Source organism: Manis javanica, chromosome 14 (assembly GCF_040802235.1).
Source record: "Manis javanica isolate MJ-LG chromosome 14, MJ_LKY, whole genome shotgun sequence".
Taxonomy (NCBI): Eukaryota; Metazoa; Chordata; class Mammalia; order Pholidota; family Manidae; genus Manis; species Manis javanica.
The window spans coordinates 84342942-84361964 of NC_133169.1; the positions used below are offsets into that span (position 1 = coordinate 84342942).

Genomic DNA, 19023 nt, shown 5'->3' on the forward strand with positions numbered 1-19023 from the left:
ATTTATCAAAACAACTCTTACAACTGCCTAAGCACTGTGAGAAGGTGCTGTGACCTCGCCCATGCTGGGAAACTGGCTTCGAGTCCTCCTTCAGTCCTTCAGTAATGGACCAAAGTGGTATCCAGGAGGTCACAACTTGAGAAAAAATATGAATTTGACCTGTACAACTGTGCTGACTTAAGAGGAATTTGGGATATGTCCATAAACACCAACCTTCTCTTTAATGTACCCTGTAACTATCCTGGAGGCATCATATTGGCTGCTGTTCTACTGACATTCATTTGTGGACTTGTGATGCATCTTTTCCTTGAACTGTCAGTTTATAAATTGTCTGTAAAATCGATCCATGGGGTAAAGGAATGGGATTATCCATAAAATAGTTTCTACCTCAGCTCATGGCGAAATTACTCACTTAGGGTATAATTAAATCACAGGCATGCTGGCATGAATGTGGATAAAGGTGGGAAGAAATAGTTCCTGTTCCAATTTAGATGCTTTCTGATATTTGACAAGCATCTGGTGTGTTAATCCTTGAGCTGAGGTGAGCCCAGAGTCCCATGTAAAGGAGGGAGGTGTTTTTCTGCAGAAGTGGAGAACAACTGACAGGAGAAATAAGAATTGAAAAAGCTCTAGGCTGTAAACAGGATGAAGGCAGCAAAATCAGATAAGTGAGGCCTAAGTAACAAAGTTGAAGCCGGAGAGAGGTGACGGCAGCAAAAAGGGGAGCCAGGTGATAACAATGGTTCTAGACTAAGTGGACACAAGGCATGCATGTGCCAAGGTGTGCTGAGAGGGTCCAGGGCAGGCGGGAACACCCACAGGTGCCCCCCCACCCCCCCAAACAACCCCGACCAGGTACAGAAGCCTTAAAGGAGGGCTCTTCATTGGCTGGCCCCTCTGCCCATACTGTTCTCAAGAGGTCATGTGTGGATATGGTCTTGTGAGTTCACATCCAAAGGCAACAAATAGACACACTCAAACATTGCAGACAAATTAAAATTTATTGAGACAAGACAGAAATGCACCTACTCAGGACTACAGTTAAGCATATACTATTAACCAAAGATTCATGTTCACATTCCAGATAAGTCTACATGGAAAAGCATTCAGAATTTACTGGGTTTTTCTACTTCACTATTTCATCTACAATAGGAACAACAAAGTGACGCTCAGGATTTGGTGGGACCTTATTACAAGGTTACACACTGAACAGGGACAAACATCTGTGACTTTGAGAAAAAGGTATAAAAAGACCAAACCACCCACTGTAGAAAGGGTTCTTGGATGTTACTGTACAATGTGGTCAAGGTAAAAACAAGTGTGAGTGGCATCCTGGGGCAGACCTGGCCAAATGTCGGCATGGGGAAATGGGCATAAAGGGGAAACTGGTACAAAACTTCAAATTCAGTACCAAGGCATTCCCATGCCTAGAATATTGTGGAAGCAAAAAGACATTAATAGAGCAGACAACCATGGTGGCAGAAAATTCGGGGACCAAAGTTGGATGCCAAGAAAATGATATTCAATAAAACAACCATTTGTGGAGTAAGCATACAACTGTTCACTAAGGCGGTTCTGAAAGTCGAGTGAGGATTCATCTGAATACCTGTCTCAAACAAGGGGATGCATTGTCAAAGTAGTTTTTTCTTTAATCAAGATTTTTATGTATCCTTAGTCACTAGCTAAAGGAGTCTTACTGAAAAAATGGAAAACAAAATTCAACTTCTTTTAGGGTAATTAAAAATGTCATCTTTAGTACTTGTGAAAAGTTACTTAAAAACCATTAAAAAATCTAATGTCACGTCAAGGGGATGTTAATGTTGCTCCATTGATTTTGGGTTCCAGTCTTAGGAGGGCTTTTTATTTAATATCTTAATGAATCAAAATATCTTCTTAGAATATCTCCGAAAATGAACATCTCATTACCTTATTGGAAATTGACTACTGAGCACTCTCCTCCGTCATTAAGTTAATGCTAAGGATCTTGAAGTGTCATCTTAATTTGACACTTGTTGTAAGATAATTAGGCAAATTAAAATCGGTGGCTCATTCTGTTTCTAGAAGTTTCTTCAAGTGAAATCAATTTGTCGATTTTAATTTGTTCTCTTGTGCATTCTTCCAAGCTCAGAGGAGACAGTAACAATAGTTTTCTTTGATGGTCTAAACTGAGACTTTGTAATGTCTTGATTCTTTTTTATACTCTACTATGATTTAGCTGCAATTAAGCACCTGTTTTCTAAATTATGATTTGTTTTGTTCAGTGAGGGGAAAAAAAAACTGAAATAGAAGTGAGGGAGTTGAGATCCCAGTACAGAGCTTGCCTGCGGTCTCCCTTACAGTTGGGTCCTGGTTGTACTTATATGCATATTGAGGCCAGAAGGAGTTTGCTGTATCGAGTATGTTCATTTTCCCATCTGAGACTGACTCTAGGGATAATGCCACTTTGGCCAACGCGAGGATTAGAAAATCCTGGTTGGAGGCTGGTTGGTAGAGTGCAAACAAATGGTTGGTTTGGCTGAATGTATTTCTCGCCTGAGTTTATTTGGTCGTTTTGTGAACTGGCTGGAGCTCATGGGGAGGGGGAGAAAAACCAGAGAGGCTTGCTGGGTAGCTGGCAGGTAGGTGGAGACCAGGTGGGGCAGGAGCTTCAGGGCGAGTGCTAAATTAAATGGGGCCACTTTGAAGACTACTCTTTGGTACTTACATCTCGGCCAGCATGATAGGGAAGGAGAGAAATCCTAAAGATGAGAGAGAGGATGGCCCTACCAAATTTGGAGACAATTACAAGCTTACTGAGGGCAAAGAGACGCAACAGTGAAGGGCTTTCTTCATCAGGATCTTGACACTTGTGTCGGTGAAGGAATGGGGCCAGAACTAGCTCTGAAAAATCCAACCCTAGCTTCCATGAGCTACCATGCAGTTCTTTCCAAGCCTCCACCTGGGATTCTTTACAAATGACGAGTGACATCAAATCTGTGTAGCTCGTGTACCCTCAGCATGATTTGTGGGCAGCAAGGGGGTAAAAACAAAACAATAAGAATCTTGAATTTTCTCTGCTAAGGAACACTGTGGTACTGTCTTCTCAGCCCAGGGGTGTGTGTACGTGCCTTGGAAAAAGCCCTTGAGGAGGTAGGTAGGGAAGGGAGGGACCTGCGGCAGCCAGGCCTGGGGGCTTTGAGCTGGAATGAGAGAGATGGCTTGTGACGCTGCCCACGTGGGAGTCTCATGGCTTCTGCAAGGAAAGCGGTTCAGGCGGACAGAGGCTTATACAAATCAGAGGCTTCCAGTAACTCTGCTGCTGCCAGGAGAAGAAACCTCAGCCTGCGGGCTACAAGGTCCAACTGTTAGTGCAAAAAGGGACTTCGATACAAATTTCTATTCCAGAAATTGTGTTCCAGGTCTGGACAAGCCGATAAAGTTATAATTGTTTTGTCAAATGAGTTTTTGATACCCAAACACTTGCTGAGGTGTGTGTATTTGTGTACTTGCAAGGCGCACACACCCAGTCTCTTCTGTACATACATGTTTATGCATGTACAGCGAGAAGCTTCCAGACACCACTTCCTCATGAAATCAGTTCCCCTAAGGGACTCTTGACTGAATTAAGGCTGTTGTTTATAGGAAGCCAGATAGAGTGATATGAAAAACTAATTTTTAATAGTAAACACCAGGGGTGGTGGGGAGAAAGGTACAGTGTGGTGTGTTTTCCACAACATCTACAGGACACAAGAAAAGCACTTAGACACTGTAAGGCTGGGAACCATGCTGGAATGACCACCAGTGTGGGTCATCAAATAGGGTCTTTGACGTTTAGAGGGTGGGGGGCTCCCTGCACGGTCAGAATCCCACATCAATCACATGCTCGTTGCAAAAATCTCCTGGGAGGGAAGGATGCTCTCATTCAGCCAGCCATCCCCCTGTCTGAAAAATAAAACTCAACACCCTTCTTCCCACACAACCGTATGCAAAACCGGGATGCTCTGGGGACAAGGAGGTGTCTTCCAAACCTTAGGTCAGGAACAGAGAGCGACAATGGAGAAGAAACCTTGGTGCTGTGGAGTCCTAGATACAAATGCGGGAACAGGAAGTGACTTGCAATTGTGTGCAAAGCTCGTGTCCTCTGCCTCGCGGGGACTACCACAGGTACCCGACGCCGTCCTCCTCGTCGTCCTCCTCGTCCTCCTCGTCCTCGGCCACGGCCCGGGTGTGCACCCTCGGCTGCCCCGGTCGGTGTGCTGGTCCCGGCTCCCGCTCATCCTCCAGGTCATCCAGCAGGACCACGGAGCCACCGCTGCCGAAATCCCCGGAGGTTTCCTGCTCCTCTTCTGAAACATTGAGAATGAAGAAAAGACCAGGGGTCAGTTTCTGCTTATGCCTCATGACCCATGTGAGGGGTTCCCTTGCCCGTGACCTGACTGAAGGGCAAACCCTTGCAGGTGGCTTCCTGAACATGGGAGCAGCCCTGCCCTGAGGGGTTAGTCTGCGTGGCCTGGACCACACGCTTTGTTCTGACATGAGCCCCAGAATTCCTGGGATGCTTCTGCCTCCCTGGGAGGTTTGTCTAAGTCACTCTTTTCCTGTAACAGTTTCTGTCAAAAAATGTTGTCCGATCCGCTAGTCATGGTGAGTTCCTGCCCCTTGGAAGCTAGCTGTGCAGAATCTTGGAGTTTCAGGGTTCCTGTAGGTCACTGCTACCTCCTAAAATTCTTCTGCCTTATGAAGTGAGGACTTACAAGTCACCAGAGGTCACTGGGGGGCCGATGCGGAAGGCCTTACTCACCACAGCTCACAGAGCCCTGTTTCCTGGAGCCAGCCAGTTCGTTCCCATATTTGTCCACGCACCAGCACTGTCCCGTGCTGCCGTGGCACTGTGTGGCTTTGTAGTAGCCCTCCTCATTACACCGAGGTATGAATGCTCCTGGGGGGAACAAGAGGCCCGGCTGGCGTCAGACACTCAGGGTTAATCACCTCCAAGACCGAGAAGAGGGCTTACATACCGGGCTTTGCTGCAGAGCTGGTAGGAGAGACCTGGGTGATCCGTGGTTACTGACAATTACAGGGCCCTGGGACTTACTTAGACAAGAACTCATCAGAGAAGGAAAGCCCCTTTAAATCATGAATGAGTGCTATTCCTATGAGTAACTTTTATTTTTAAATTCTCCTAGTTTTACAGAGATACTGAATCAGTCTAGGGTGTACATCATAGTGATTCGACTTACACTGTGAAATGGTTTTCGCAATAAGGTTAGTTAATAGTCATCATCACATACAGATACAAAAAAAATCTTTTTCCCTTGTGATAAGAGCTCTTAGGATTTACTCTCTTAACAACTTTCTTGTATAGTGTTAATTATAAGTCATCATGTTGTACATCCCATCCCTAGTATTTGTTTCTTATAACTGGAAGTTTGTACCTTTTGACCCCCTTCCTCCAATGTTCCCTCCCCCCAGCCTATGGTAACCACCAAACTGATCTCATTTTCTATGAGTTTGGTGGTGGTGGTTTTTTAGATTCCACATCTAAGTGCAATCATACAGTATTTTCCTTTCTCTTATTTCACATAGCATAATGCTGTCAAGGTCTATCCAGGTTGTCACAATCGGCAGGGTTTCCTTCTTTTCATGGCTGAATAATATTCCATTGTGTGTGTGTGTGTGTGTGTGTGTGTGTGTGTGTGTGTGTGTGTGTGTACACACATACATACATACAACTTTATCCATTCATCCATTAATCAGCACTTAAATTGTTTCATATCTTGGCTATCATAAATGATGCTACCATGAATATGGGGTGCAGGTATCTCTTTGACATAGTGTTATTTCCTTTGGATATATTCCTGGAAGTGAAATTGCTGAATCATACGGCAGTTCTAATTTTAATTTTTTTTGAGGATCCTCTGTACTGTTTTCCACAGTGGCTGTACAAATTTACATTCCCATCAAGAGTCCCCTTTCTCCACATTCTTGCCAGATTTTGTCTTTTTTTATATGATGGCCATTCTAACAGGCATGAGGTGATATCTCATTGTGATTTTTTTTGTATTTCCCTGATAATTAACAATGTAGAGCATTCTTTCATGTACCTGTTAGCCATCTGTACGTCTTCCTGTTATTGAGTTGTAGGAGTTCTTTATATATTTTGGGTACTAACTCCTTACCAGTTATATGGTTTGCCAATCTTTTTTCCCATTTCATAGGTTCTTTTCATTTCATTAACAGTTTCTTTTGCCATGCAGGAGTTAAGTTTGATAAAGTCCCACCTGTTTTCGTTGCTTATGCTGTAGGTCATACCCAAAAATAAATCATTGCCAAGGCCCATGTCAAGGAGCTTTTCTCCTAGGAGTTTTATGGTTTCCAGTTTTAAATTTAAGTCTTAAGTGCATTTTGAGTTAATTTTTGTGAGTTGTGTAAGATAGGGATCGAGTGTCAATCTTTTACATGTGAATATTTAGTTATTCAAGTACCATTTATTGGATACTGTCTTTTCTCCATTGAATGTTCTTGGCTCCCTTGTCAAACATTAGTTGACTGTATCATGGGTTTACTGCTGCTTTCTTGATTCCATTCCATTGGTCTGTTTCTGTGCCAGGACCGTGCTGCCTGATGACTATAGCTTTACAGTATAGCTTGAAATCAGGAAGTATGATGCCTCCTGCTTCGTTCTTCTTTCTCAGGATTGCTTTGGCTATTTGGGGGCTTTGGTAGCTCCGTATGAATTTTAGGTTTGATTTTCTACTTCTGTAAAAAATCCCATTGGAATTTTGAAAGGGATTACATTGATCCGTAGGTAGTTTTGGATAGAATGGACATTTTAACAATATTGAGTCTTCTAATCCATGAACACAAGACTCTACGTATTTGTCTTCAGTTTCTTTCATCAGTGTCTTATAGTTTTTAGTGTAGGGATCTTTCACCTGCTTGGTTAGTTAAATCATATCATCTTCAAACAGAAAGTTGTACTTCTTCCTTTCCAACTTGGATGCCTTTTCTTTCCTTTTCTTGCTTGATTGTTTAGGCTAGGACTTCCGGTGCTCTGTTGAATAGAACTGGTAAGAATGGGCACCTTTGCCTCACATCTTAATGGAGATGCCTTCAGCCTTTCACCACTGAGTATAATGTTAGCTGTGGGCTTGTCATACGTGGACTTCATTATGTTGAGGTATGTTCCTTCTATACCTAACTGGTTGAGAGTTTTCATCATGAGTGGAGGAATGTTGAATTTTGTCAAATGATTTTTCTGTATCTACTGAGATAATCTGATCTTTATATTAATGTAATATATCACACTGATCAATTCAAGCCATCCTTGCATCCCAGGGATAAATCCCTCTTTACAATGATGAATGATCCTTTTAGTGCTGCTGAATTTAGTTTGCTGGCATTGAAAATATTTGCATCTATATTCATCTGGGATATTGACCTATCTACAGTTTCCTTTTCTTGTCATGTCTTTGTCCAGCTTTAGTATCAGGGTAATGCTGGCCTCATAAAATGAGTTTGGGGGTATATCCTCCTCTTTGATTTTTTTTTTGGGGTGGGGGAGAGTTTCAGAAGGATTGGTGTTGTATCTTTAAATGTTTGGCAAAATTCACTAGTGAAGCCATCTGGTTCTGAGATTTTCTTCACTGGGCAAGTTTTGATTACTAATTCAATCTCCTTACTAGTAATTGGTATGCTCAGATTTTCTATTCTTGATTCAATGGCTTTTTTAGCACTTGAGAAAACCATGTTGTTGTTTTTTTATCCTTCATATACTTTTAATGAGATGAATAAGTAGAACAATTAAAAAAAACATACCTTTGCTTTCCTGGTATAACTACTACTTTGTCATGATATAATGCTATTGGAATACTACTGATGGAATTTACATCTACATTACTAAGTGATAGAGGCATACAGTTTTGTTTCTTCAATTTCCATATCAAAGCAACTAATTCATAAAGTCATATATTTTTCAATTTTTGTCTACTCCATACATGTATAAAATGAGGATATTTTTTGTGAAGGATTCACCCATATTTTGGGCCTAGTGCCTATTTTGTGGGTGGGGGGGGTGAGAGGTGCATTTTAATTAATTTTATGATTTTTTTTTTCAGTCTAGACGGGTTTTCTGTTTCTTGGTGACCCATAATATCCATTTCAACTAGGTTTTCATAAATGTTAAAAGTTGGTTCATAGCAGTGGTTCTCAAAGTATGGTCCCAGCACCAGCAGCTGTATCATCACCTGGAAAAATCTTAGAAAAAAAATTCTTGAGGACCCACCCTAGACTGACTTACTGAATCAGAAACTTTGAGACGACTGGGGCCCAACAAACTGTACTTTGATAAGCCCTCTAGGTAATTCTGATACAGGCTGAAGTTTGAGACCCAAAAGTTTGTAGTGTTCTATTATCTGAGGGCACAGCCCACTTTTAAATTCATGACAGTATTTGAGCCTCTCGTATTGCCAAAGGTTTGTATATTTCATTGTTTTCTGCTTTAGTCTTAATTATTTATTGTATTTTCCCTATAGCTTTTTGATTTGAAAACTTAGTTGATTTAATTTTTCCTTTAATTAATGCATTTGAACCTATGAAAGCTCACTAAATTTCATTCACTTTAGTTGCTTCCCTCTGGTTTTGGCACATAGTGCTTTCGTTTTCATTCAGCTTTGCATCTTTGATTTCTCTTTTTCTTGTGTTGTAGTAAGGGAATTTGATAGCTTTTTTGGTCTTCTTGAACTTAAAACGTTGCAGGAAGAGGTAGATATGACAATTTCTCCTTGCAGTTCTGTTCTTTTGTGAAGTTGTGGGTATACCAACTGACGGTGTCATAAGAAGTGAGTTCGGCCTAGGCCCATTTATTGTGATTAGGTATGTTTGCTGCTCTTATTTTGTGTTTAAAACTATATATTCTGTTTCCAATATTCTTATTGTTATCCTTGAAGTTTCCACAAAGAAGCATATTTTTTGGTCTTAGTTATTCAGATTTAACAGCATGTATTATTTTCTACAATTGCACCTCAATAGCTCCTTCTGGGATGATTTGTCTTCTGCAAAGTAAATCTTTTAGGTTCACTAACCCTAGCCTTACTGAAGTATCACCAACCTATTGTTTCAGAATACCTGTCATCATATTTGAATGCGCATTGCTGAAGATATGATCTGTGATAGTTTTTCTTAGGGTGTGTGTTTCACTGGTCACGTGCTCATCTTCAAGGACAGAATTCTCCTGAGCGTGACCTGAGCAGTAACATTATCTACATCAACCATGTAAAGACAGAGGTCTCTGCTTATTACAGCAGCTTTCTCTCTCCTAATTTTTAGAGTGCTTATGTTTTTAAATTTACCTTTTTTGTTTCATGTAATACACACCGGAAAGATGGGTACCATGGGAGGCAGAGATTATTTTGAACCTGGATTCAACCTCAGATTCAGCTCACCAGGCTACTGCAAGATGATCAAGCTCTCAGAGATCAAAGGAGATAATGGATAGAAAGGTGCTCTCTTTAGGGGTGCTGTGCACTGGCTGAATGCTTGGGGAGAAGGAGGAAGAAAAGGTAGATGCTTTCAAAAGGCAGGTTTTTCAGGAGATCCTCTGCAAAGGGGGAGAATAAGCTGGGGAGATGCTGATCCTCCTCTTTGAACTGCAGTTGGAAAACAATGGCACTTAATAGACCAAAAAAATTGTATACTGGGCTGAGCCCCATGGTTGCTAAGAAGTAAGCGCTGCTCTAAATATATAATGTAATAGAATTACTATTTTTCCTAAGTAGGTAGTAAATATAACTGATTATAATTTATTGTTGCTTGTTTATTTTTTTGAATCTGAATGCCCCTGAGTACACATAAAAACGACATTGCCCTGTTTAGATTCCCCCATGCAAAAAGTAATTTGTAATGAGTCAGCCAGGGTAATCTCCACGGGTGAGGAGAGGTGATAAAGTAAGCCTTAAATGAGGTGGGCTCTGTGGTAGGTATTTCATTCATGTAAGGTGGTCAAAATTGGAGACAGGTCATTTTATTTCAACCCCACATCTTATGAATATTTCAACTCATCATTAACTAATGGAAGAAAATGTCCAATGAAAGTAATGTTTTTAAAATAACATTATACCAGTTCTGTAACTACCCGTGGACCTTAGGCACATCACTCGAACCCAATCAGTAAAGGAGGATCTGCCAGACCTCGCAGGCCACCTATATCTCCAAAAAGCTTGCCCGTGTCTTTCAAGTAAATAGCTAAACATCTGAACTAGGAGACTACGTGGGAATGTACTGGCTTCTGCATGTTTAACAATAGTTCTGGAATAATGTGTGGCAGCTGTCAGCTCTCTTTCGAAAAGCAAGACGGACTCATTTCTTTGGTGAACAAATGAGGCTTACCATTGTCTCTGCAGCAGCCTAGTTCTGAATACCAGAGGAAGGGCATGGAGCTGAAAGGTTAACTTTTAACAGGCCAGCCTGGCAGGAAAAAAACCCAATCCCTCTGTCTTTCTATTTGGACAAAGATGAAGCATGAAGGATCTCGCCTTGTGCTTTCTTCCAGGGATCATGCACAAGAAACATAAAAACACACTCAAGTCCTTGAAACCTGTTTGATAAATTTAGAGGGGAGTATGGCTCATCATCTTCCTCTTTAAGTGGACAACTTGATTTAAGAAATAGAGGACATTATGTAAGAAACTTGGGCTCCAGTTCTTCCCAGGGTGGCCACTGAACGATCACTCACAGTAGAGATGGTGCTGGACTCCAGCTCTGGCAGGCCCCTCAGCCAGCTCACCTAGCCTCACATCTGGAAGAGACCTGTCTGGGGTGCCTGGAAGAGACCTGTCTGGGGTGAAATGAGGCATTTCTTTTAGGAAATGCTGGTCCCTAATTGAATAACCATTGCTGTGCTCCAGACATGGATGGTTTAATTAGTTTCAGTGAGTGGCAAGAAATTGTACTTACCCAACAGGCTTTTCCCCTTGCTCAGCCTCTGAATCCTGTTCATTTCATTCTGGCAAGGGAGACCTAAAAAATAATTTATGAAAGTTTCCAGATGGTACCGGATATAATCTCTAATGATTGGCGTCACTCTTGATGTGAAATGCAGACACTGACTCACCTGGGAGTGGGACCGCTCCATATGCTGCTGCTATTGCTGCTATGCAGCAAAACAAATTCAGGCCATTCGAGTTCTAATTTAAAAATTCTTCTACCAGGAGCTCCTTAAAATAGTATTTGGGGGCTACTTGCACTGTACAGGAATTTTTCTTCCCACCAGCCATGCAATCAAATACCAGGTATCTACTAGGTGACTTGATACTAGGCTTTTTCCTTTATGTAAGGAAGTCAGTACTCAGCTAAGATTCGTTTGAGCTGAGAACCAGGACCACAGCTTTCTAGTGGGTAAGTGTTCTGAATCCACTGGCCCACTAACCGACAGGAAGGTGACAAATGTGAAGACAGAGAATACTCAGACCTTCATTCTCAGCACTGCCATCCCATAACTGAGTCCGCTGGGCAAGACCCTCTCTCAGCCTCCCAGACCTCAGTTATAAAGCACCCATGGGTCATGAATGAACACAAAGCTGCCAGTTCTCAAGGCCTGATACAGCAGGAGCCACCTGGCTAAGGACGGCGTGTGAAAGAGAACATCTTCCTTCCATTCTAAGCAAAAAGAAGGGTGACCTTTCTAGTTTTTGAGTCTCACCATGACTTGCCTTAGCAGATCCCGTGGCTCTGCCGTTTGCTCATAGTCTTCCTCCAGGCGCGGACAGAGGGGTTCTGATGCGCAGGGCGCTTAACTACCTATGCACATGCAAATGTTGCTTTTGTAACTATGCAGAAACCCAGAGGAGAAACTGTAGGCACTTGGAACACTGCTCCGGAGAAGGCAGAGCACCATCATTCATATACACCCTACCAGACCGATGACTGTGAAGCAGGTTTCCATCTGTAAGGCCCCTCCTTCAAGTCACCCTACAGTAATTTAAAGCGCTTACTCATTGAAAGATAAGGAAAAACGAATCTGACTGAGACTAAAAATTGCTGCAAGAACGAATAAGACAAAACGCCAGATGAAGAATTCATAACAGAAAAATGCCTGCTGCTGAGCAGATGAAAATGATTAGCACACATTTCTCTGGGTAGTCACGGGTTCTAATGAAAAGAAGCTGCACAAAACTAGCCTCTACTGGACAGACACAAAGGCTCAAAAATGACACAGGAATGAAGCTGAAGCGACAAAACTGATGAGAGAAACATCCATGTTAGTGATGGAACAAATCAGATGGAACAACAAAAACAATTTAACTCTAGAGCTTAAAAGAGTATAACATGTCCTTCAAAGGTAAAGAATCATTTTGGCGTCTAGGCCAAATCACACATAAGATGGGAAAAATTAGTATGGCTCCTCATTATTCTGTAGCTACACCCAGTGCTAGGAGAATAGTGTTTAAAAAACATATCAAAGAAACTGTGAATCCAAGAACTTTATATAAACAAAATAGAAACATTGGCAAATGGACCAAGGACTAGAATTCCTGTGAGAATTTTTGAATAAAACTCAAACTTTATAGTATTGAAAAGTGCTCTCTCCATAAAAAAAGGCACTCAGAGACTTAATCGTAGAGTTAGCCATAATAAAAATTCCAGATACCAACCCCTGTGAGCCACAGCTTAAGGAGTTCTATGGAGAAAAATTTTAGTCAAGCGCAGCTCCCAGATGTGGGTCAGGGAGGGAGGTCGTAGGAACCCAACAGCAAAAAAAAGAACTACAAGTGTACATGTGTTGTGCCTTATTCAGCTCCTCCTGGATGCTGCTCGTGCCGTGGCTGGGGGCCCTGGCTTCCTTCAGCAGTTGCTGAAAGGGTGGGAGAGCCCATGTGGCCGGGTCCGTGGTGTGGGTAGGGCAGTAACCTCCCTCTCAGGGCCCAGCAGCACTGTGCTTACTCAGGCTGCACCTGAACCTGGCTCAAGTCACAGGATTTTTTTTTCTTTCTCTTTTTCTACACATGCATCTTTATTAATGCACCAAATAGTAAGATGGAGCAGTGGGTCTAATAAAGCTACCATCATCTTCAAGTAAGGTTGAGCGTAAATGATATTCCAAGACTTCTGCTGCAATTATAATGTGATTTGAAATGATCTGCACCTCCCGCGTGTGACAGAGCCGTGGGTTCTCCCGTGACTACAATGGCTCGTTACTGATGCAAAGTCATAGGATTGTATGTGAGCTGAAGGCCAAAGCTATCATTCAGCCTAATACTGAATCGCTACCAGCAGTTCTACTAAAGTAAACACATGGCTGCAATTCAACATCGATTTGGAGGTATGAGCTAATGCGATTAGAGGAAGAAATGAGGTATAAAAACTGAACAGAAAAAATTACCACTATTTGCAGATGATATGATTACACACCTGAAAATCCAAGAAAACCAACCAAAGTGACTATTTGAATGTGCTAAGGTGGCTAGGAACAAAATTCATATGGAAACCACCACCAGCAAGCAAGGAAATATAATAAGGGACTATTTGCAGATGATATGATTACACACCTGAAAATCCAAGAAAACCAACCAAAGTGACTATTTGAATGTGCTAAGGTGGCTAGGAACAAAATTCATATGGAAACCACCACCAGCAAGCAAGGAAATATAATAAGGAAAACTGGATTGTTTATAATGGCAGTAACAATAGATACGGGGAAAGTATGGTGTCTGTAAGAACAAGCTTAAATGTAACTCCACTGGTTAACAGATCCTGCTCTGGGATAAAAACTCAATATTATATAGCCAACGATTCTCTCTATCAGAAAATACCAGCAAGAACTTTTTAAATAGAAACAAGCTGATTCTAAAATTCAGGCATAGAAGAATATATCCTGGAAAATTCTGAAGAAAGATTAATGGCAGGAGAGGGTGGCCCCACTAGATATTAAAACATATTGTGAAACAACTGTGATTGATTTAAACAGCTTAGAACCGATTTACAAAAAGTTAGATTAATAGGACAGAGTACCCAGGAATAGACATACAAGTTTTATATTTGGTAAAGGCAGTTTTTCAGACTAGAGGGAGAATGATGAGTTAGTAAATAAATAGCAGAGGTTTACTGGACAACTACCTCGAAGGAGGGCTGGGTTGCTACACTATTGAAATCTTAAGTGGTGTAAGATTTCAATAAACAACCAACTGAAAGGTACTGAAGAGAACACAAACACGAGAATTGCTTTGCTCTCTCATGGTGGAGAATACTTTTCTAAGCTTTATGGCTTCCAAGAAACCATAAAATAAAAGATGGAGAAATATGACTATCTTAAAATTTCTTCAGAGCAAAACTGCACAGAGTTGGGAGAGAATACTTGCCATATGTTAGACAAAAACAGTTCTAATGTCTTTATTTTAGAAAATTCCTACTAAAAACATACTAGAAAACAATTCCCCCCCAAAAAATACACATTTCAAGGAAAAGGTAACTCAAGAATATCTCAAACATAAGGAGTCTCAGTCTAAGTCTTCAACAGAGAAATGGAATGAAGTTCATAAGGAAATATAATTTCTTGTCCCTCCCGTTGGCTATCTCAAAGTTTGGCCACACCACTGAGAACTAGGTATTCTTGTATATTTTTGGTGACAGTGAAAATCGTACAGCCTTTTTGGAGGGCAAATTGGAAATATCGCTCAAACTTAAAAATGCACATGCCCTTTCAACCAATAATTATGCTTTTAGGAATGTAACTTAGAGTCTTACAAACATACACATGTACTTAGTTTTCACTGAGTGCCCTTTTGTAATGCCCACATTTTTTTGCTCAGTGTGTGTGTTGAGTCTGCATGTGTACATACACACACGTAATTTAAGTACTTTAACGTTAGTAGCCAGCTTCCTTTCCTGGGGATGGGTTCTGCTGGCCATGGTCATAGTGCATCATCTTGGGTATCTGACTCAGGCCGAACCAGTCTTTTCTGGGACACGGGACTGGAATTCAGACCCAAGCCATGTCTCAGCTGGTCCCGTGAGCTGTGGATCCCCACACCTGGGAAGCTGAGACAGAGCCAGACTGTGCGGCCCCTCAGGGACACTCAAGAGCTCCTGCCTCCGGATTCCGGAGACTCTTGAGTCCCGAGTGGGCACACCCTGCAGACTGACCCTTCCACTTCCCATTCATGAGATCCTCCTGTATTCTTTTCATACACCCCTCCAGTCTTGACTCCTTCTTAAATTAGCTGCAGTGTTTTTTAATAACCCAAACATCCTTATCTAAGACACTCAGTATAAATTCGTACTTACCCTAGAGAAGCTGACAAATGGCTTTCTCCAAGGATTACATGGGGAATTCATGGGACAGAATTCATGACAACTCTTATATTTCTCACAGTAAGAATCTCAAATGATCTTGGGAATTAGGTAGCAAAGGTTTCTACACCCATTTCACAGATGAAAAAGCTGAGGCACAATATGGTTAAGAGATTTATCCCAAAAAGAGAACTGAATAGTGGACTCCTGGATTATTTTAATACACCATGCTAAAAGTGGAAACAAATTACGAGAAAAGAGCCTTTGGGCCTGCCATTAAATCATGGAGGCCTTTTTCTCCAGCTGTGTCCTTCTGTCCACTGCACTGCACCTGCGTGGCCCGGACGCGGCGTGTGGTCCTTACCTCCAGGCTTCTGGAAGCAGTAGCACCACTCGTTGTTAGAGAGCTTGCCATCCTTGAAGGAGTCGCAGGAGTTGAAGAGAGGCTTGATACAGGGCTCATATTTATCCAGGTAGATGGCGTTGATCTCTGCGTGGTCCAGCAGAAGGTCATAGTTCATGTCCAGCTTGTTGAACATCCAGCCCAGGGAGTCCTTGCAGATGGGCAGGATGCTGGTGTCAAACCCTGCCAAGGGAAGGGCACGTCTCAGCTGCCCCCAAGGCCGGTCCTCCCCACCACCACTGCCGCCTCTGAGGCCACTTCCCTCCAGGGGCCCGGCCTCCGTGGGGCACTACCAGAATATGCTGTCGGTTTTTAAATGAAACAATTGGGAATGTACTAAAACAGAAGTCAGCATTTGAGGAAAATAGGTTCTAAAGGACACAAATTCCCAATGCTAATTAATCTGTGATACAAATTGGGTTTTTCATTTGCTGGACTTGTTTAAAACAGGGTATGTCTGAAAGGAGGGGTAAATACAAGTGGGTAAGAGGACTACATTATAATACTGCAAACTATGCTTTTATATTTAGGGGGAAAATTATTTCAAAAACCCAAACAAAAGAAACTATGGTAAAAAGGAGGGCAAAGAAATGAAACTACACGGCACAATCCAGAAGCACTGGCGATGTCCCAGAGGAATGTCAAACACAAGCAGTGTGAGCCCAAAGGGGAAACCAAGCTGGGTGCCTGCCTGGGCTCCCCCTTCTCTGTTTCCACAGCCCCCTCCAGAGATGCATGATATGGAATCCAAACCGACTCAATGATTCCTTTCTTATTTCCATAGGGGAAAAGGGGTAGTTTTCTTAAAGAATTATTTGTGTCCACACTGGGAATTGTATGCACCCAGGTAATGACACCTTGCTTGACACTCCAGATACTGGGTCTACTGTGCACAAACCCCAGAGAAGGCGTGCCCCAAATCCAGACCCCGTTTTGTCTTCAGAATCAAAAGCACCATGCAATTTCAAGTTGCTCCATAAGCTGGGCTGCAAGAACTAGAGTCATTTTCCCAGAAAAATAATGAAAGTTTACTTTTTGTGTTACTTCAGGCCTTCTTCTAAGTACTTTATACTTAATTATGTCACTGAATCCTTGTAACAGTTCTATGAAATGATGCTACATCCTATCCACTTTACAGATGAAAAATTAAAAAAAAGCTCAAACTCATAAAATGGTGGAGCTGGGATTCGAACCCAGACAGCCCAACCCTGAGTCTATATCCTCAATCCCTCCACTCCCAGGGCTGACTCACAGTCCTCCTAGATGGACGACATCCTCTGGCTTGGGTGGCATGTCTGGGGATGGGGGTGATACAGTGACTGCATTTGAGGGCCCTGATGGGATCAGTTCCCTCTTCTGGGGCTCCTCCATGCATACCAGGAGCCCCTGTTTAGCCGAGTATAAGATAGAGCAAAGCATACTCATCCTTTTTAAAAGTGTCTTTACAAAGGAATTTTCCCTGTCCAGAGGCCAGTAAAACATACGTAACACCTGTTCCTCTGAGTCTCCAAGAACCCTGACTTCCTCTCATTGCCAAGGTCTGTCACTTAGACTCTAAGTGCCTTGAGGCAAAGACTGTTCCCTTAAGGGGCCTCAGCCAGTACACACATAGTAGGTGCTCAATAAAAGTTTTTGTGTTGAGAGCAGCTTTTCTAGCTACTGCAAAGTTTCTCTCCAAACATAAAATCTTTCCATTTTAAAATGTATTGCTTTGAATATCTTAGAACACATCTTAGAAAACACCCCCTTTTTTAAGAAGAGAGAGACCATGGGACATAGCGTGGCCTCGGTGACTGAAGGTCATGATGGAAGAGTCTGTGGTGATGATGTCCCCAGGGGCTACCACGTAAGGGAAGATCATTCACACTGATGCTAAATGACTCCACACTTTTATATAGGAAATTTATATGAGATGCATCAATTTTATAGGATATTAACATTTGAATACATGGGAAAGAGGAGTTACTGCTGGCTGACCACCAAAAGGAAGCACAAGGCTGGTTAGGCAGTAGTCTAAAGGTCAAGCCCACCCCACACCTATTTAGAAGTTTCCAGAAGAGGGGCCCCTGTATCTGATACCTCTGGGTGGAGGGGGGAACAGAGCAGGCCCTTCTTGTTGTCCCCAAGCATGTAGAGCTTCAAGCATAGTCCACAGTTTCCCCTACAGCACTGGCTGGCTGACACTAACACCTCTCCCTCCTGTGGCCTTGCGGGCTAACCAGTGTCATTCATTCCTGTTTACTGCTTTCATTCCAGTTGCTTCAGGACATCAAACCTAAAAGCCTCTTCAGGGACTCAATTTGCTTCTGGCCAAGGGCAGGTCTTTCAAAGGCTCCCGACTTGCCTGCAGAAGGAGTCTCCCGGGACCCGTAGCTGCAGGAGCAGCTCTCCACGCATCAATCTACTCTTTGTTGAAAGGGTTATGCAGAAAGCCCAAGGGCCTGCTGCTCTTGGAGGATCCCAGGGAAATATTTCTCTAGACCATCTGTGAATTAATTGCCCACAAACTCTCAAGCAAGCCTCCAACAGGGGAGGGAAGAAGCCATCTTACTTCCCCTTGCCCACAGACCAACCAGGAACCCCTCTTCCGATATTTAGATTCTGGGAGACAAACACCATCTATTTTTCCCTTGAGATAAAAGATCTAAACAAGTGAAAGAATTGTCTCCTCAATCAATGTTCTCTACTGGGAGTTTTGGCTACAAGCAGCAAAGAATAAGCAAAAATTAAGGCAATCACTCTTATTCTGGCTGAAGACTAGATGCTGGTTAAACTCTGGATCCCAACATTGTTGCAAAACTCCAAGCATCTGAACACTTGTCACTGCCGAGGCCATTCTGTGCTGATCACGCACAGGAAGGAGAAGCCGATACCCAGTGGTCTTTGAGTCTAAGGCACTGAGAGACGGCATCAGAGCACAAATACATACACCCACTCTGAGTTTTTCCTGCAGCTTATGAAGAGGCTCAGAGTATGAATTTTGCCAGCAGAGTGGTAGGGGAGGAGACACTTCTCTGAGAGTTTCTGTGGAAAACAAAATGCAGTCTGACTAATGTTTACAAAGATAGATTATCAAAGTTCTTTGCTTCTAATAGCTGAATGTCAGGATCAATTTCAGTGCAGCAAAGTAAAGGTTGAATTACATAAATTATGTTATATCTACAGAGTTCTCTGTAGCTATTGCAAAGCAGACTGTACTCAACAACACAGAAAGAAATTCATAGTATATGGCTAAATGGTAAAAGGCCAGAAAATAGTCTGTAAAGTATCTGTGGTACATACATGCACACACGTGGTTTCTGTATGTCAAGGAAAAAAAAATTCGAGGTATACACCACAAAATGCTTAGAGTTGTT

The 19023-nt window shown here is 42.3% G+C and overlaps 1 protein-coding gene across 2 annotated transcripts in view; it reads right to left on the reverse strand.

The window, feature by feature from the left end:
* Window positions 1-982: 982 nt before the first annotated feature.
* SPOCK1 (SPARC (osteonectin), cwcv and kazal like domains proteoglycan 1) overlaps window positions 983-19023 on the reverse strand; it is a 466123-nt gene continuing 448082 nt past the window's right edge. For both annotated transcript variants that reach the window (XM_037016497.2, XM_073221675.1), the window contains 4 exons: window positions 15629-15850; window positions 10933-10995; window positions 4781-4918; window positions 983-4325 (listed from right to left, as the gene is read on the reverse strand). In XM_037016497.2, the coding sequence (XP_036872392.2) occupies window positions 4135-4325; window positions 4781-4918; window positions 10933-10995; window positions 15629-15850 (614 nt within the window). In that variant the 3' untranslated portion in view covers window positions 983-4134. The remainder of the gene's footprint in view (window positions 4326-4780; window positions 4919-10932; window positions 10996-15628; window positions 15851-19023) is intronic.